The following is a 17,353-nucleotide window of genomic DNA, read 5'->3' as shown; positions in this document are numbered from 1 at the left end:
TTACCCGATATTTACCTTAGTTACCAAGCGCAGCATCTTCCACGCGGCGCTGGGGGCTGGTTGCTGGTGAGCTCACCAGCAACTCGTGTAGCGACACTCCAGCGATCCCTGCCAGGTCAGGTTGCTGGTGGGATCGCTGGAGCGTCGCAGTGTGACATCTCACCAGCAACCTCCTAGCAACTTACCAGCGATCCCTATCGTTGTTGGGATCGCTGGTAAGTTGCTTAGTGTAACTGGACCTTTATAGCTCAGCATAATGCAAAATGTCACCTGCTTTGAAGGTGGTTGTGGCCCACTTACCTCTTGGGCCCCTGAGCGGCTGCACACATGGCACCAATGATATGTCCAACACAGACCTCCACAAACATTAGATTTATATTGACAGACTCTTCTGATTTTATTGGGACCAGCTACTGTCTATTATGTAAAGTGGCCTCCCAGTGAAAGATGCAGAGGGCAACATGTAGATTTCAAAATGCCTGATCCTTTTGTTCCCAGAGATGATAAGCCTCCAGAGGAGTTTGCAGGGGACTTTGGTTTTACCAGCAGTTTAATCACCTTTGAAAATGTGCGCATAAACTGAGCAGGCATTTCTATGGGGAAAAGGGTTGATCTGGAGTAATAGCCGTCAGTCAAACCAGAGGATGGCCACTATATTCACAAACAGGAGTACTCGTAAGTTGCTTAGTGTGACTGGACCTTAAGACTGTAAGAGATAAGTAGGAAAATAAGAGCAGGGAGGAAACAATAAGATGACGGGAGAACTTCTACAACAATTCCAAGCACCACGCAATTTAATCACCAGCAGGACTGGGACACAACAGCACACAAACCAACACAGCAATAAGCTATAGTCAGCATGAGAAGACAGATTCCACCATCTTAGGCGGGAAGCAAATGTGATAGGTTTCCAACAACATGTGATGCCAGAGGTAACTAGCAGGCTAGAGGTTAACTCTTGCTAGCCTGACCATGAATGAGCACACAGCCGGTTGACACCCAAGCCTGCCTGTGAAACTCAGAAACACCAGAGGAATCATAGTCTGAAGTGTCACTATCTGTAGTGTGAACAGTGTCATGGCGGCATCAGGCAATCAACGAGTTTTGAGCAAAACTCCATGTGGCAAAAACTTGTTTTTAACTACTGGAAAAGGGTTAACATTTTTTTAAATTAAAAAATATAATGAAATAATACATAATTAAATGTTTTGATTTATAATTTTTACAGAATCGCTACAGAAGAATGGATAACTTTACAAAGCATTCTCTGAAGTCAGCGCAAAAACACTTAACTTCCGCAGATGTTCAGGTCCGAAAATGCAGGTTGGTACCAAAGACTTTTTCCTATAGCAGCTCCCCAGCAGTTTATCATGACTTAGTACTTTCTATCTCATTAAGAATAATAGGGCTGGAAAAATTCCATCAAACAGTGCAGGAAGAGATTGAGAGTTTTGAACAAGATTCCCAGGCCGTAAAGCAAATGGAAAAAGAATTTACAGTAAGTATAGCTGAATCACATTTCTCCATCCATGACTGTTAAGAGTATTACTTTACGCTTACAATAGGTAATCTAAGATTACAGATAAATATGTTGACATCTCAATAGCTGTCAAGAACAAAAACAATTCCATCTCTGTCACTTTCATTGCACTCATCCACCTTTGTCAGGGTTTCTGGTAGAGAGATAATGTGAGACCTCAGATTATTATCAGCAGCTCCTTGTCCTTCATTTGTGCTTTCAGAAATTTTGGAGCCAGCAGACTCAAGTCTTAAGCCTTTATCATAAGAATGAGCACAGAAGGTAAGTCAGTGCCTAACCCTGGGCTGTCATTTTGTCCTAGCAATTATTATTAGAATTCAAATAGGGAGTCATTGTTGCTTGTATTCAATACCAAAAAAATGATCAAGGATCTGTTCTACAGAGACGCAAAGTAGTGTGACCACTCCCAATCTCATGTTTGTTTCACACTTTTCATGCATTTTCCAATTTTTCCCATTTTTTACTTGAAGCCTTACTTTACATGTTTCCTTCGCCAATTACCATTCAGGGTCACACAGTAGTGACAGTTATGTTTTTTTTAACACGACAATCTATTTTTACTGTATTTTCCTAATTTTTTGATTGTTCTCATAGGGTTCACTGTCTGAAGGCTTCATTTGAAACAAATGTTTCCCACAGCACAGACTACGAAGAAAAGATCTTTCACTCTGAAGTAAGTGAAAGGGGTTTGCCTTACTTGTAGTGCACCTACTCTAAAGGACTTATGTTATCAGTAGTGTGTAGTACTACATTTTCCCTGCTGTAGCTGGTCTTAGAGTAAGGTTTCACTTGCGTTTTGCACGGACAAATGCAATCCGATAAAACATCGGACTGCACTCGCACCAGTGCAAAACTATGGGGCAGTGTCCATCTGCGATTGATTTCTCATGCCGTATCAGCCTAAAGTAATGAATAGCAGCATGCTGCATTTGGCAGCAATTCTCGGCTCAAGCACTCCCATACAAGTCTATGGGAGCGTGTGAAAGATCGCACTGCACTCGCATGACATCCGACTGCAGTGCGATGTACTCAGAGACAGGCAGCGGAGGAGATGAGGAGAAAGTGCCCCCCCCTCTTCTCCGCAGATGTGACCCGATCGCAAGATCGGATCACAGTCGCATGACCCTTGCTCGCACCAGAGGGTCATTAGCATATCGCTTCAGATATTCTCGCATTGGAAGCTCTGCGCAGGTTGAACCGAGGCTTTAAGCGAATTGCTGGCTGCAACTTCTTCAACCAAGATCAGCTGCTTGCCAAGAGCTGGACAGCCTAATTGCATTGCCTTACATTGCCTTGTAAGTAGTTGTTGATGATTAGCCCCCCTGTACACCGTCCCTTTCTTTGTTTGTAGTACATATCAAAACTCTAGAATATTTGTTTTTTCCTGTGGCACTCATTGGGGCGGCACATGAAACCATGGGTATATGCTGCTGCCACCAGGACACAGACACTAAAAAATAAAGTTGACTCCTCGTCAGCAGGTTACACCTGTTTACCAGTACCAGGCTAGAAGGCTACTGCCCTTCTGTATAATATAACCCCACACACTGCTCCCCTGTACAATATCCCCTACACACACTGCCTCTCTGTACAATTTCCCCCCAAACACACTACCCCTCTGGATAATATAACCCCACACACTGCCCGTCTGTATAATATCCCCCACACACACTACTCCAAGCAATAAAATGCCTCACAATTTCCCCTATTTCCCTATAATGTGCCCTTGAAGTAACACTTTGCCCCCTCGCCTTCTGACCTGTCCCCTCCAGAGTAAATGTTAGGACATATAATTTTTAGCTGCTCCATGGAGCACTTACCATTCCTTACTACCTTTGCGCGGCTCGCAGCAATGTGATGAGTTTGCAGCGTGATGACCTCACCACACTGCTGTATGTCGGCGAGGATGATGTGCACTTCTCTGCTTCACTACCCCTGGCGCCACCACATGGCTAATTTGCATGCAATGTGCTTGAAGCGCATCAAATGCAAATTAGCCATGTGGTGGTGCACACTCACCCATCATAAAGTGGCCGAAGCAAAAGAGGGCAACTGGAAGCGTCTGACGTCACTAATGATATCAGAGTAAAAAAACTGGAGAAAACGTTGTTATTGCGCGCTAGAAAACCACGAGCATGAGTGTAATAAAACACTATTCTTTTATTTAGATCATTCCAACGCATTTCGGAGACTGATCTGCCTCCTTCCTCAGCGAAAAAGAATCACTAATGATGGCAGATACATCCGTCCCCCTATGCTGAGGACACTTTATGCTGGGTCAATGCGCGCCGCCACATAGCTAATTCGCATGCGGCCCGCTGTCACATGCAAATTAGCCATGGGGCAGAGCAGTACGCTTCATCTAGTATCTGCAGGCTGCGGCTATCATGCTATGACTGGGACTTAACAAAACGAAGTAATTACCTCATGCCCTCGCCGAGCCCCCCTCTTCACTGGGTCCCATAAATCAGTAAGGGCTGTAATGCATTGATGGTGGCTTTGATTTCAGTACTTGGAAAAGGTATGGTAGTACTATCAATAAAAATTGATCTTATTGGGAAAAATATGCCACTGTTCTTGAGACCAGAGAGATTTTTAATAAGCGATAAATTGCATTGTTTCACAAGCAGTCAGCAATTTTATACAGTTATGATCATGAGAAAACCCTTTCAAATTTGCAAACACATTGTCTATAAAATACATACTGACTCTTTGGGGCAGCACACCTAATAATCCGTAATACAGACCCACAACCAGTCTGTACTCTTCCCCCGCACGAGCATCTCTGTAATATGTTATGTGTTAGAACAGAACATGACACATTTTTGTTTTCTGGTGTTGTAATGTGGCGCCCCTGACCTGGTCAGGCACCACTGAGTACTGCACCCATGCTGGGGACAGTACAATACAGGTAATCCAGAAGGCTGACAGGGGTGTGGAACACAGGCGCATAGTGATCAGGTCTCACACATGTACCCATGAGAGGACCCCTGGGGATCCCAGGAGGGGGCAAAGCCTATACCTCCACTGGAATAGTGGCAGGGGGTTAAAAGCCTCCATCTCCTCTCAAGGGGTGTGGTGGAGAGTCTGGTTGCTAGGTGGCGTAGGCAAGAACAGGAGAGGAGGAGCAGTGAGTCAGTTAGAGAGCAGAACTCCAGAGGGCTCAGTGTGGAGCAGACCTGTGGGGCTGATGCTGTCTAACAGCGCCCGCGCAGTGACTACAGACGGGGGAGAACGGTCAACTAGGAGTGCTGCCTGAAAGCCAGCTTCAGCTAGAGAGTGCACGGAGTGGGAAGTAAGGAGACTTCTAGAGAGCACCAGGCCCAACCGGGCGGCAGATCCCGAAGCGAGGATAGATTCACCTTTCTCTGCTAAACCTGCCGGTGTGGGGCTCTTACAGCCCACACCATAACAACCAAAAGCCGCAGCCACGTAACCGCAAGTAGGGCCCATAAGTCACAGGAGGCAAGAGGCTGGAGTGGCCTGGCCCGGGGAACAAGCACACGGCAACACAAGAAGGGGAGAGAGGCTTGGAGCATCTTCCCTGGGTGACCCCCATAGGGACTCAAAGTCGGGGTCACCCCAAACCACCAAGGGCTAAGGAAGGCGAGTTTGTAGTCACCCTCATACAGTCAGCCGGAAGGATACCTGGTTCCCACCTGGTTCATCCCAGCTACGCCCGGGTTACTCACCCTGCCACCTGAAGTGAGTAAAAACCCTGAAAGACACTCTGCCTGTGTGTGGTCATTCTGCGACTTGTGGTACTACAGCTTTACAAAGGACCCTGGGGCTTGCCTCACTCTCAGGAGGCTACTACACCCGACTGCACCCACCATCAGCCCCAGGCGTCCTCTAACCTGCAGTGGCGGTCCCCTCTGACCGCAAATACTGAGAGTGGCGTCACGATCAAAAACTGAAGATTCCCTACCTGTGACCAGCACCAGCTACGTGGAGTCCCTGAAGGTATGCACTGATACAACACCGGCGGGGCTTCACATCTGGCGTCACGAACAGGATAAGGACTAGACCTGTTCAGACAGGTGACCATGTGCCTGGGCGGTCCGCTTGAAAAATTGGAAGCGCCGCCATATTGCCACCATGAAAAGCGCGCTGAAAAACAACAGCAGCCCGCGCTGGAAGAAGTTACCGCCCACGAAGAGGCGTGGCTACCCAGAGATCCCCTGCAGAGTTCTGACCTTGCCAGCTATGAGAGTGGAAGCGTCGAGAGACGGCGGGAAGGAAAGAGAGCCACAAGCCTGCTGCTGGGAGAGGAGCTGTTGAAAGAGACAGAGCAGAAACTGGACAGCTTGTTACAGGAGGCAGCGAAGAGTCCACTGCTGGGAGACCGTGCAGAAGACGGCGCAGAAGAAATGGCGTCTGACCGCAGGAACCCAGAACCAGGCTCCGCTGCCTGGTGGTACCGAGAGCTGGCCCAGTTTTGCAACCGGCTGGAGACCCGGGTCGTGGAGCAGATTCGGGAGGAACGGATGGAACTGCAGGAGCTGACCGCGGCGGTTCGGGCCTATGAAGGGAGAGCTGCATGCCGGGTGTCAGGCGGGACGGCGACGACGCAGACCCCAGTGCTACCAACAACGGGTGAGTCGAATGATGCCCCGGCCCGCGCAAGTGCCCCGACCCCTGCTGCCACGTCCGCGGTCCCTGAAGAGGCGTCCGGTGCGGCGACGCTGAAGCAGGCCGCAGCCACGCCAGGTGCGGCCCTCCAAGCCCCAGCGGCTGCAGCGATGCCCTGCTCGGCCCACCAAGATCCAGTCCCTGCAGCGATGCCCTGCCCGGCCCGCCAGGACCAGGCCGCCGCCATCCTGGGCGCGGCCCGCCAGGACCAGGCCGCCGCCATCCTGGGCGCGGCCCGCCAAGACCAGGCCGCCGCCATACAGGGCGCGGCCCGCCAAGCCCAGACTGCTGCAGCGACGTCCAGCCCAGCCTGCACAGAGCCCCCTGCAACAGCGACACTGATCCAGGCCGCCGCCATGCCGGGCGCGGCCCGCCAAGACCAGGCCGCCGCCATGCCGGGCGCGGCCCGCCAAGACCAGGCCGCCGCCATGCCGGGCGCGGCCCGCCAAGACCAGGCCGCCGCCATGCCAGGCGCGGCCCGCCAAGACCAGGCCGCCGCCATACAGGGCGCGGCCCGCCAAGACCAGGCCGCCGCCATACAGGGCGCGGCCCGCCAAGACCAGGCCGCCGCCATACAGGGCGCGGCCCGCCAAGACCAGGCCGCCGCCATACAGGGCGCGGCCCGCCAAGACCAGGCCGCCGCCATGCCAGGCGCGGCCCGCCAAGAAAAGACTACCTCAGCATTTACCCCGGCCTGTAAGGCCAGAGCAGACACCGCTCCCCGGTCCACAGAGGTTCCTGATAGGCAGCCCACGGTGGGTGAAGACCCTGCATATTGGCAGATGAAGGCTGACCTGGAGGCCAAATTTCCACAATGGCTGGTGAGCCAATACATACCCCCTCCGCATACCCCAAAGAGTCTCCTGATAACTCCTGCAGCAGCTACACCAAAGAGTCCCTCACCTGGGCCGGCTGAAGAGCATCCATCCCCAGCACTGCCACAGCTGGAGTGCCAGGAAGAACTAAGGGGGAGAGGAGGCCAGGAAGCAGAAGGGTTGACTCCGACTCCAGTGTCATCAGTAGCAGATGTGTATTCAGAGCCGGAAATGCTGCCATACTCCCGCTGGGACGAGGAGGACCTGACCCCCTCTGCAGAAGAAGAGCTGCCTAAGAGCTTCACCTGGGAGCCCACAGGCATGGATCCAGCCCGCAAGACACGGCGCAGAAGAACACAGTGTGCTCCAGCACCACAGTCTCCTGAACAGAGAGCAGTCACCGCCAGAGACCTAAAGGAGAAACGTTTGTTGAGAGAGTCCAAAGCCCAGGCTAGAGGACCCCTGTGTTATGGCGTAGTGGAAGATTTCAACTTGAAAAGTGGTTATGGCTTCATTGTAGCACCAGGAATAAAAGAAGGGATATTTGTAAACCGCAGAGATGTGAACGCTCATCTGCCAAGAGGACACCCTTGCAGAAATCTAAAGATGGGAGATTCCGTTCAGTTCACCCTGCATCAAGGCGAAAGAGGATTGTATGCTCTGGGCGTAACGCTATGTCCCAACAAACCTTACAGCCATCCCCTGCAACAAGAAAGACAAGAAAGACAAGAAAGACAAGAAAGACAAGAAAGACAAGAAAGACAAGATAGAGATAAAGAACCAGATGTAGAAACAGATGAAGACCAAGAACGAAAAGATAAAGATCCTACAGATGAAGAAAGAGACAAAGAACAAGAAAGTCACAGGTGCCAGTGCCCAACGTGCCCTCGCCCTAGTGAAAAAGAGGAGTAAAGGAAAGTAAGAAGTACAGCAAGTTTTGACCAGTTAAAGTTTGAAAAGTTTTGTTTGCAACGTTTAAGAAATGCGCCCACAAAAACTATTGTGAGAAATAAACTTTAAGGCTATGAACTTGCTATAGCCACAAACTCTCGCAGTGTAAATAGTTACACCAGTGGCACCGCCACCAGGGCCAGCCTGTTTAGGGGCTTGGCTCGTCTGCAACCAGGGGGGGCCCGTCCGTAGAAAAGGGCCTTGGCTCACCTGCGACCAGAGAGCACGCCTGTTTATGGGGCCTTGGCTCACCACCACAAAGAGGGTACCTGGTCAGCACCAACTGTGGAGGCCGCCTCTGAATCCTGCCAGAAGAGGCTGACGGCGCGGATCCACCAGGCCAGGTATACCCTGAAACCACCAGCCCATGTAAGCCGCCTCTACATCCTGCCAGAAGTGGCTGAAGTCGCGGCCAACGTGAAAGGGTTTTGGGTGGGTTAACGGACTTGTGGGTGGAGGGTGGTGATGTCTGATATCTGGTGCTTTTAAATGTTTTACATGTTTTAATGTTTTATGCATTTTAAAATGTTGTCTTGCAGCCCGAGGACGTGCTGGTGATAACTAAGGGGGAATGTGGCGCCCCTGACCTGGTCAGGCACCACTGAGTACTGCACCCATGCTGGGGACAGTACAATACAGGTAATCCAGAAGGCTGACAGGGGTGTGGAACACAGGCGCATAGTGATCAGGTCTCACACATGTACCCATGAGAGGACCCCTGGGGATCCCAGGAGGGGGCAAAGCCTATACCTCCACTGGAATAGTGGCAGGGGGTTAAAAGCCTCCATCTCCTCTCAAGGGGTGTGGTGGAGAGTCTGGTTGCTAGGTGGCGTAGGCAAGAACAGGAGAGGAGGAGCAGTGAGTCAGTTAGAGAGCAGAACTCCAGAGGGCTCAGTGTGGAGCAGACCTGTGGGGCTGATGCTGTCTAACAGCGCCCGCGCAGTGACTACAGACGGGGGAGAACGGTCAACTAGGAGTGCTGCCTGAAAGCCAGCTTCAGCTAGAGAGTGCACGGAGTGGGAAGTAAGGAGACTTCTAGAGAGCACCAGGCCCAACCGGGCGGCAGATCCCGAAGCGAGGATAGATTCACCTTTCTCTGCTAAACCTGCCGGTGTGGGGCTCTTACAGCCCACACCATAACAACCAAAAGCCGCAGCCACGTAACCGCAAGTAGGGCCCATAAGTCACAGGAGGCAAGAGGCTGGAGTGGCCTGGCCCGGGGAACAAGCACACGGCAACACAAGAAGGGGAGAGAGGCTTGGAGCATCTTCCCTGGGTGACCCCCATAGGGACTCAAAGTCGGGGTCACCCCAAACCACCAAGGGCTAAGGAAGGCGAGTTTGTAGTCACCCTCATACAGTCAGCCGGAAGGATACCTGGTTCCCACCTGGTTCATCCCAGCTACGCCCGGGTTACTCACCCTGCCACCTGAAGTGAGTAAAAACCCTGAAAGACACTCTGCCTGTGTGTGGTCATTCTGCGACTTGTGGTACTACAGCTTTACAAAGGACCCTGGGGCTTGCCTCACTCTCAGGAGGCTACTACACCCGACTGCACCCACCATCAGCCCCAGGCGTCCTCTAACCTGCAGTGGCGGTCCCCTCTGACCGCAAATACTGAGAGTGGCGTCACGATCAAAAACTGAAGATTCCCTACCTGTGACCAGCACCAGCTACGTGGAGTCCCTGAAGGTATGCACTGATACAACACCGGCGGGGCTTCACAGTAATACAATGTTTTCTAATCTAATATTTATAAGCCCTAATTTCTCTATGAAGAGTCAAAATGGACTGAAAAATGTCCACATTTAAAGGGAACCTGTTATAGGAAATCTGTCACCAGGTTTTTGCCACCTAATCTGATAACAGCATAATGCAGTGAGCATGATTCCAGCGATGTGTCACTTATTGGGCTGCTTAGTGTAGGTTTGATAAAATCACTGTTTAATCAGCAGTAGATTAGCATTAGAGGACTACTTGACCTGCTGCCAGGTAGTCCAGCATTTACATGAGCTCTTTATAACAGCTAGATCTCTGGCAGAGAAAACATTGATTTTATCAAAATGACAGCAAACAGCTCAGTAAGTGACACATCCTGGGAATCAGGGTCTCTGTACATACGTTCCTCTCAGATGAGCAAAGTGCACCTGCACAGGACCTCAATACCGGTTAGTGTGCATGACGTAGGACACAACATGCACCCAGGCTTCAGAAGAAGGAGGACAAAGATGGCCGAAAGAGGAGGCGCCAGACCCGGATAACGGAGATGCCCATCTGACCGGTCTCACCGCACCGCCCGTTAGGTGAGTATTCTAAAGTGATTTTTACGTTCTACACAGCGGTCTGGGCTCTTATATACAGCATGTTAGAATGTTGTATATAAGAGCTCAGTGGTGGTGGCCGCAGCTTATAGGCCTCAAATCTGGTGACAGGTTCTCTTTAATTTCTTCCTGGTAGCTGGTCTTTGCATACAAGCAGCCTTAGAACACTATTAACCTGCAGATTAACCCTCTGTCTGCAGGTTACTAGCATTTGGGGACATACGGTAACTACAAGTGCCTGTAAATAAATTAGTAACTGCAAAGGATATTCTGATCAGTATGTAGCTATTTCTAATGATGTACAGCCCCTTACACTGCTATTTTTTTGATACGTTGCATATTTTCTTTTTTTTTTACAGTACTGCATTATATTAATTTCTTATTTTTACAGATGCATACTATGAGGGAAAATATGGAGGTTGACCAGGATCGTCTTAAGAAAAAAATGGTAAATGTCCGTGAATATTTTTCTCCTCCACAGCACTATTACACTTATCCAAAAGAAATATTAATATCAAGCATTGTGTGCTTGTTCCTGCAAACGGATTGTATTCTAATCCTACAAATTTGACATTCATTATGTAAATCACCAACATCAGTCTCCTGCTTTTTCCAATTTAGAAAATTCTGTGTCGTGCATTTGATACCCTTAGGGGGCATCAGGTAGCTTTTATTGTTTTGTTCTTAGGAAGTCCATACTGAACTGATACAAGTTACATAGGTTGAAAAAAGACCTAGGTCCATCTAGTTCAGTGTTTCTCAACTCCAGCCCTCAAGACCCACCAACAGATCATGTTTTCAGGTTTTCCTCAATCAGGTTTTCAGGATTTCCTTAATGTTGCACAGGTGATGGAATTATTCCGTCTAACATTGAGGAAAACCTGAAAACATGATCTGTTGGTGGGTCTTGAGGACTGGAGTTGAGAAACACTGATCTAGTTCATCCTTCCTCCACCACTTATATATTTTGTCATTAAGTCAGTTATAACCAACACTGCTCTGTGTACTGAGTAAATCATCCAGCCCTTTTTTAAAAGCTGTTATAGTATCTGCCATTACTACCTCTTGTGGTAGGACATTCCACAGTCTGACTGCTCTAACTGTAAAGAACCCTTTCCTATTTAGCTGCCGGAATCACTTTTCTTTCACTCGCAGTGAGTGTCCCCTGGTCCTTAGTATTCTTAGTAGTCTTTGGAAGAAATAAGTCATGTGCCAGTCCTTTATATTGACCACACATGTATTTATACATATAAATGAGATCTCCTTTGAGACGTCTTTTTTTCTTTGTCGTAGTCTAGTTAGCCGCCTTTGAACTGACTCTAACTTCTGAATGTCCTTTTTAAAATGTGGAGCCCGAGACTGGATCCCATTTTCTAGATGTTCCCTTACAAGTGATTTATAGGGGGATAACATTACGTTGGGATCAAAGGATTTCATCTCTTTTTATACACCCTAAAATCTTGTTTGCTTTTGCAGTTGCTGCTTGACATTGAGTTCTGCTCCAAAAGGTCCAGTCACACTAAGCAACTTACCAGCGATCCCAACAACGATAGGGATCGCTGGTAAGTTGCTAGGAGGTTGCTGGTGAGCTGTCACACTGCGACGCTCCAGCGATCCCACCAGCAACCTGACCTGGCAGGGATCGCTGGAGCGTGGCTACACGAGTTGCTGGTGAGCTCACCAGCAACCAGTGACCAGCCCCCAGTCTCCTAGTTACAGCACACATCAGGTTAATTAACCCGATGTGTGCTGCAGCTAAATGTGCACAGAGCAGGGAGCAGTGCACACTGAGCGCTGGCTCCTTGCTCTCCTAGTTACAGCACACATCGGGTTAATTGCCTGATGTGTGCTGCAGCTATCTGTGCACAGAGCAGGAGCCGGCAGCACAGGCAGTGAGAGCGGAGGAGGCTGGTATCAAAGGTAAATATCGGGTAACCAAGGACAGGGCTTCTTGGTTACCCGATGTTTACATTAGTTACCAGCCTCAGCAGAAGCTGGCTCCCTGCTCACTGCACATTAGTTGTTGCTGTCTCGCTGTCACACACAGCGATCTGTGCTTCACAGCAGGACAGCAACAACTAAAAAATGGCCCAGGACATTCAGCAACAACCAACGACCTCACAGCAGGGGCCAGGTTGTTGCTGGATGTCACACACAGCAACATCGCTAGCAACGTCACAAAAGTTGTTCGTTAGCAGCGATGTTGCTAGCGATGTTGCTTAGTGTGACGGGGCCTTTAGCTTTCTTGTAATCAGAATACCCAAGTCTTTCTCCTGTTCTGTAGTCCCGAGTTTACTTCCATTTAACTTATATGCAGCTATTGGATTACTCCATCCTAGGTGCATTACTTTACATTTATCAACATTAAAGCTCATTTAGTCTTAGGCCTTATTCAAACACTGTTTATTCTTGTTGCATATGAGAAAAAAATAGACCGTTTTTCATTAGTGTGCTGGACCGAACTTTCACCGTTTATTTAGTTTGTGTGGCATCCATTTTTCTAGCATTGATAAAAAAAAGACCTTACTACCCATTAAACAGTAAAAAAAAATGGACAGCATGTAAATTTCTAAAAAACAAACAAACAACAATTTAATTGAGGGATGAATTTGATCCAGAAGTGGGATAAAAAATGGACATGTCCTTTTTTTTAGTTATTTTTTTCTTTGTGCACAAAACAAAAACAGTCTACCCAGACACTGATTGGCACATGGTTTAATTCAAATATATTTTTGTAATCCTCTTCCTTTAAGGCCTTCTTCACACGTCCGTGTCTCCGGTACGTGTTTGGTCTGTTTCCTCACGTGCCGGAGACACGGGCACAAGTAGACCCATTAAAATCAATGGGTCTGCGCACACGTGCGTGTTTTGCCATGGACCGTGTGTACGTGTGGAGCATACGTGTGCCTGTGTGCTCCACACGTAGACATGTCAGTTTTCTCCGGCATCATGGGTGTCACACGGACCGCACGGATGTGATCCGTGTGACATGCACCGGAGAAAACACACGTGTCTGTGAAATAAAAAGAATTTCTGTACTCACATTCTCCAGCACTGCTGTCTCTGTCGCTGCTGTCACTTGCTTCCAACCCCCGCTCAATGCATATTCACTCCACTGCGGGCCGGAAGCAGCAGCAGCGGGGAGTCAGCAGGACCAGAGACCGAAGATCAGCACCACGGACAGCAACGCCAGGGACAGGTGAGTGGAAAGTTCCCGTTCTCCGTGTGTTATCACGGATAACACACGTTTGCCATAAACACGGCACACAGAGGACAATACGCACCTTTGACATGTCCGTGAAAAACGTGCGTGATTTTCACGGACGTTTCAAAGGTGCATATTGTCCTCCGAGGCCTAAGAGACATCAGTGTCACTATGTTCATGTAAATATTCTCCAGCTCGGCATTCAGTCATTTGTGTTTTGTGAATAATTTGCATTTTGTGAATAATTTGAATTTAGTTAATTCTGCATTCAGGATCATTGGAAAGCTGGGGAAGGGCTCATGCAAATGGCCATATTTTCGGTCCAAGTGCTATTCTTCAAAAAGTCTTATCGCACTAGGACCAATGTTATTCAATGAGACAGTGCACATCTCTGATTTTTGTTTTTTTTTCCTTTGACGGAGTGGTCCAAGGAAAAGAAGATTGCAGCATGCAAGATTTGCCTCTGACAATCGGATGGCTCTCAGCCTCTGAAGTGTATGGCTCGCTGAAAGAAATCGGACCGCAATCCGATGACATCCAAGTGATGTCCAAGTTTTACTAACTGAGAGAATGGAGAAGATGGAGAAAAAAAATACGTTTTTCCACCTCAGAGAAAAACCGATCCCACTCTCCTCAATTGGAACGTTTTTCTCCGATGGGGGAAAATATGATTGTGTGAACCCAGCCTAAAGGGGGCTTTACACGCTACGACATCGCTAATGCGAACTCGTTGGGGTAACGGAATTGGTGACGCACATCCAGCCGCATTAGCGATGCCGTTGCGTGTGACACCGATGAGCGATTTTGCATCGTTGCAAAAACGTGCAAAATCGCTCATCGGTGACATGGAGGTCCATTCTCAAAAATCGTTACTGCAGCAGTAACGAGGTTGTTCCTCGTTCCTGCGGCAGCACACATCGCTCCGTGTGACACCGCAGGAACGAGGTAGCTCTCCTTACCTGCCTGCCGGCCGCTATGCGGAAGGAAGGAGGTGGGCGGGATGTTACGTCCCGCTCAGCTCCGCCCCTCCGCTGCTATTGGGCGGCCGCTCAGTGACGTCGCTGTGACGCCGCACGGACCGCCCCCTTAGAAAGGAGGCGGTTCGCCGGTCACAGCGACGTCGCCGGGCAGGTAACTATGTGTGACGGGTCTGGGCAATGTTGTGCGGCACGGGCAGCGATTTGCCCGTGTCGCGCAACAGATGGGGCGGGTACCCACGCTAGCGATATCAGGACCGATATCGCAGTGTGTAAAGCCCGCTTTAGGCCCCCTTCACATATTCGTCTAAAACACGTATATGAAAAACGAGTACTGGTGTCATCAGTAGTTTCAATCAGAGTGCCATTAATGTGTACCTGTATTTTTCCGGTATGGATAAAAAAATAAAGATCTTACAAATCTTTTCCTATGCTTTGCAATGTTAACCTACCTAAAACATTGTACGTACTGTATACGTCATGATAGTCAGTGCATTCCCAACCAAAGACCTACCCAGTACGTCATGGCGATCGTGGGGACTCAGGCACTGTATCTCCGCGATCACCGCTGGTTCTCTAGCTCATGTTAAAGCCGAGACCTGGCTGTCACTGCCAGGAGCGTTGCCTGCACCGCTCTGGCACTTTTGTGATCACAGCATTTAGGAGGCAGGGAGAGGATGACATTTTTTTCCCAAGCACTCAGGTCCCCATAGTGCTTTTACAGGGACCTGATCGCCACCATGGTAACCCAGGGTTTTTGTCATGACAACCTCCGGGTCACACATGTACGAAAAACTTCACACACCATGCCATACCCACACCATGCCTGAACTGTCAGTGCTGCGAGTGCAGCACTGATGTATAATCAAGTGCAATAATCGTTTATTGCAGTGGATTATGAGCGACCAGAAGGATAAAAAGTAATGTCTCATAAAGGGAGTAAGTAAAAAAGTTTTAAAAAATTGGTATAAATAGGAAAACAAATCTGCAAATAAAGAACAAAAATAAGTTATTCAATAAATATGTAAATTTATTTAAAAAAAGTACACATTTGGTATCGCCACATCTGTAACAACCTGATGTATAAAACTGTCACACTTCTTAACCCCTGAAGTGAATACGGTAAAAAAAAAGAAATAAAAAAACGTACATAAAAAAACATACAGATGACAAAAAAGGGATATAAAATGCGTCAAAAAGATACATATAAAAAAATAGTACTGTTGAAAATGTCATCTTGTCTCAGAAAAAAGCTGTCTTACACAGTTCCATCAGGAAAAAAATTAAAAAGTTATAGCTCTCAAAATACAGCAATGCAAAATCTATTTTTTTCTATAAAATTCTTTTTATGCTGTAAAAGCAGCAAAACATAAAAAAAGTATATAAATGTAGTATCACTGTAATCGTACTTATCCTAAAAATAAACATGTCTTATCACTTTTACGACACGGTGAACAGCGTAAAAGAACGGACAAAAAACAATTACTGAATTGCTGTTTCTTCATGATTCTGCCTCACAAAAAGTGAAATAGAAATCGATCAAAAATATTGTGGCCCAAAATGGTACCAATAAAACCTCCAACTCATCCCGCAAAAAATCAATCCCTGACATGACTCTGTCTGCAGAAAAGTAAAAACAACTATAGCCTTCAAAATTTAGTGATGTAAAAAAATCATTATTTTAGAAAAAAAGTGTTTTTAGTGTGATAACAGCCAAACCTAAAAAAACCCCAATATAAATCTGGTATCATCGTAATCGTACTGACAGGAGGAATAAAATGCACCTAATCATTTATACCGCATGATGTACGGCTTAATAAATAAATAAAGCCAATTATTCCACTGCTGCTGATTTGTTTATTAAGCCTCCTAAAGATTTAAGTACAGCGCAGCTCATATTTATTCTGCACTCTATGCTGAGTGCTTACACCGGGGATTACGTGTAAATCTCTGAAAAATGTGATAGACAAAATTCCCAATGGAAAATTCATTGCAAAGAGGCAGAGGGGGTCACTTTGATCTCCCGTCTGGCCTATGGTGCAGCGGTGTCCAACTTTTTATGCGTCTTTTTAGGCGTGCACAAAATTGTGGTCATCGACACTTTTGTTCATCTTTAAAAAGAAGAACATCGTTGAACAGAGGCCAAGCAGAGTCTGAAGTAACTCTGCTGCCTCATAAGTGAATGGATCCATCTGGTGTTTCACCTGAATCACGTATTTCAGAGATATGTACAAGGAAACCCTGATGCAAGTGCTCAGCGTAGAGCACAGGGTAAATGCAATCTGATCCAAAATGTTCTGTACATAAATCACAACCAAATAGCATTCAACTCAACGCACAAAAACACAAGTCTCCACTCAGGTCAGTCATTTGTTAACGGAAAAATATAGGGGGCTTATGTACGGACACTACAATGTCCTGGGCACAACAAGGACTTATTTGCAATTTTTAATTCTGCAGCATTCACTGCATTTGACTCCATGGGTGTTTTCCAGAGATTAAATCGTTACTACACCCATAGATGAACTCCCAGAGGGGTGTAATTTCCAACATGTGGTCATTTGAGGGGGTTTCTGCTGACCTGGTTCTTAGGGGCCCTGCAAATTAAGTCCTCAAACTATTCTAGAAAAATCTGTGCTCCAAAAATCAAATGCCGCTCCTTCTCTTCCAAGCCCTGCGGTGCGGCCAAACAGTACTGTACAGTCACATGTGGGGTATTGCCACATGCAGGAGAAATTGTGTACCACATTATAGAGCCTTTTTTTACCTATTCCCCTTGTGAAAATTGGAAACCTGGGGTTAAAATAACATTTTAGTGGTAAAAATGTAATTATTTTTCTCTGCCACCCAATAGTATAATATTTTGTGACACCTGTAGTGTCAATATACTCATTGAACCCCTGGATGAATTAA

The 17,353-nt window shown here is 47.6% G+C and overlaps 1 protein-coding gene across 3 annotated transcripts in view; it reads left to right on the top strand.

The window, feature by feature from the left end:
• SYCP2 (synaptonemal complex protein 2) overlaps positions 1-17,353 on the top strand; it is a 398,741-nt gene that overhangs the window by 369,979 nt on the left and 11,409 nt on the right. For all 3 annotated transcript variants that reach the window (XM_075347762.1, XM_075347763.1, XM_075347760.1), the window contains 5 exons: positions 1,229-1,323; positions 1,399-1,498; positions 1,743-1,801; positions 2,135-2,213; positions 10,650-10,706. In XM_075347762.1, the coding sequence (XP_075203877.1) occupies positions 1,229-1,323; positions 1,399-1,498; positions 1,743-1,801; positions 2,135-2,213; positions 10,650-10,706 (390 nt within the window). The remainder of the gene's footprint in view (positions 1-1,228; positions 1,324-1,398; positions 1,499-1,742; positions 1,802-2,134; positions 2,214-10,649; positions 10,707-17,353) is intronic.

The sequence above is a fragment of the Anomaloglossus baeobatrachus genome, chromosome 5 (assembly GCF_048569485.1).
Source record: "Anomaloglossus baeobatrachus isolate aAnoBae1 chromosome 5, aAnoBae1.hap1, whole genome shotgun sequence".
Taxonomy (NCBI): Eukaryota; Metazoa; Chordata; class Amphibia; order Anura; family Aromobatidae; genus Anomaloglossus; species Anomaloglossus baeobatrachus.
Note: the sequence above shows the minus strand (reverse complement) of the source record. Positions and strands in the feature narration are given on the sequence as shown.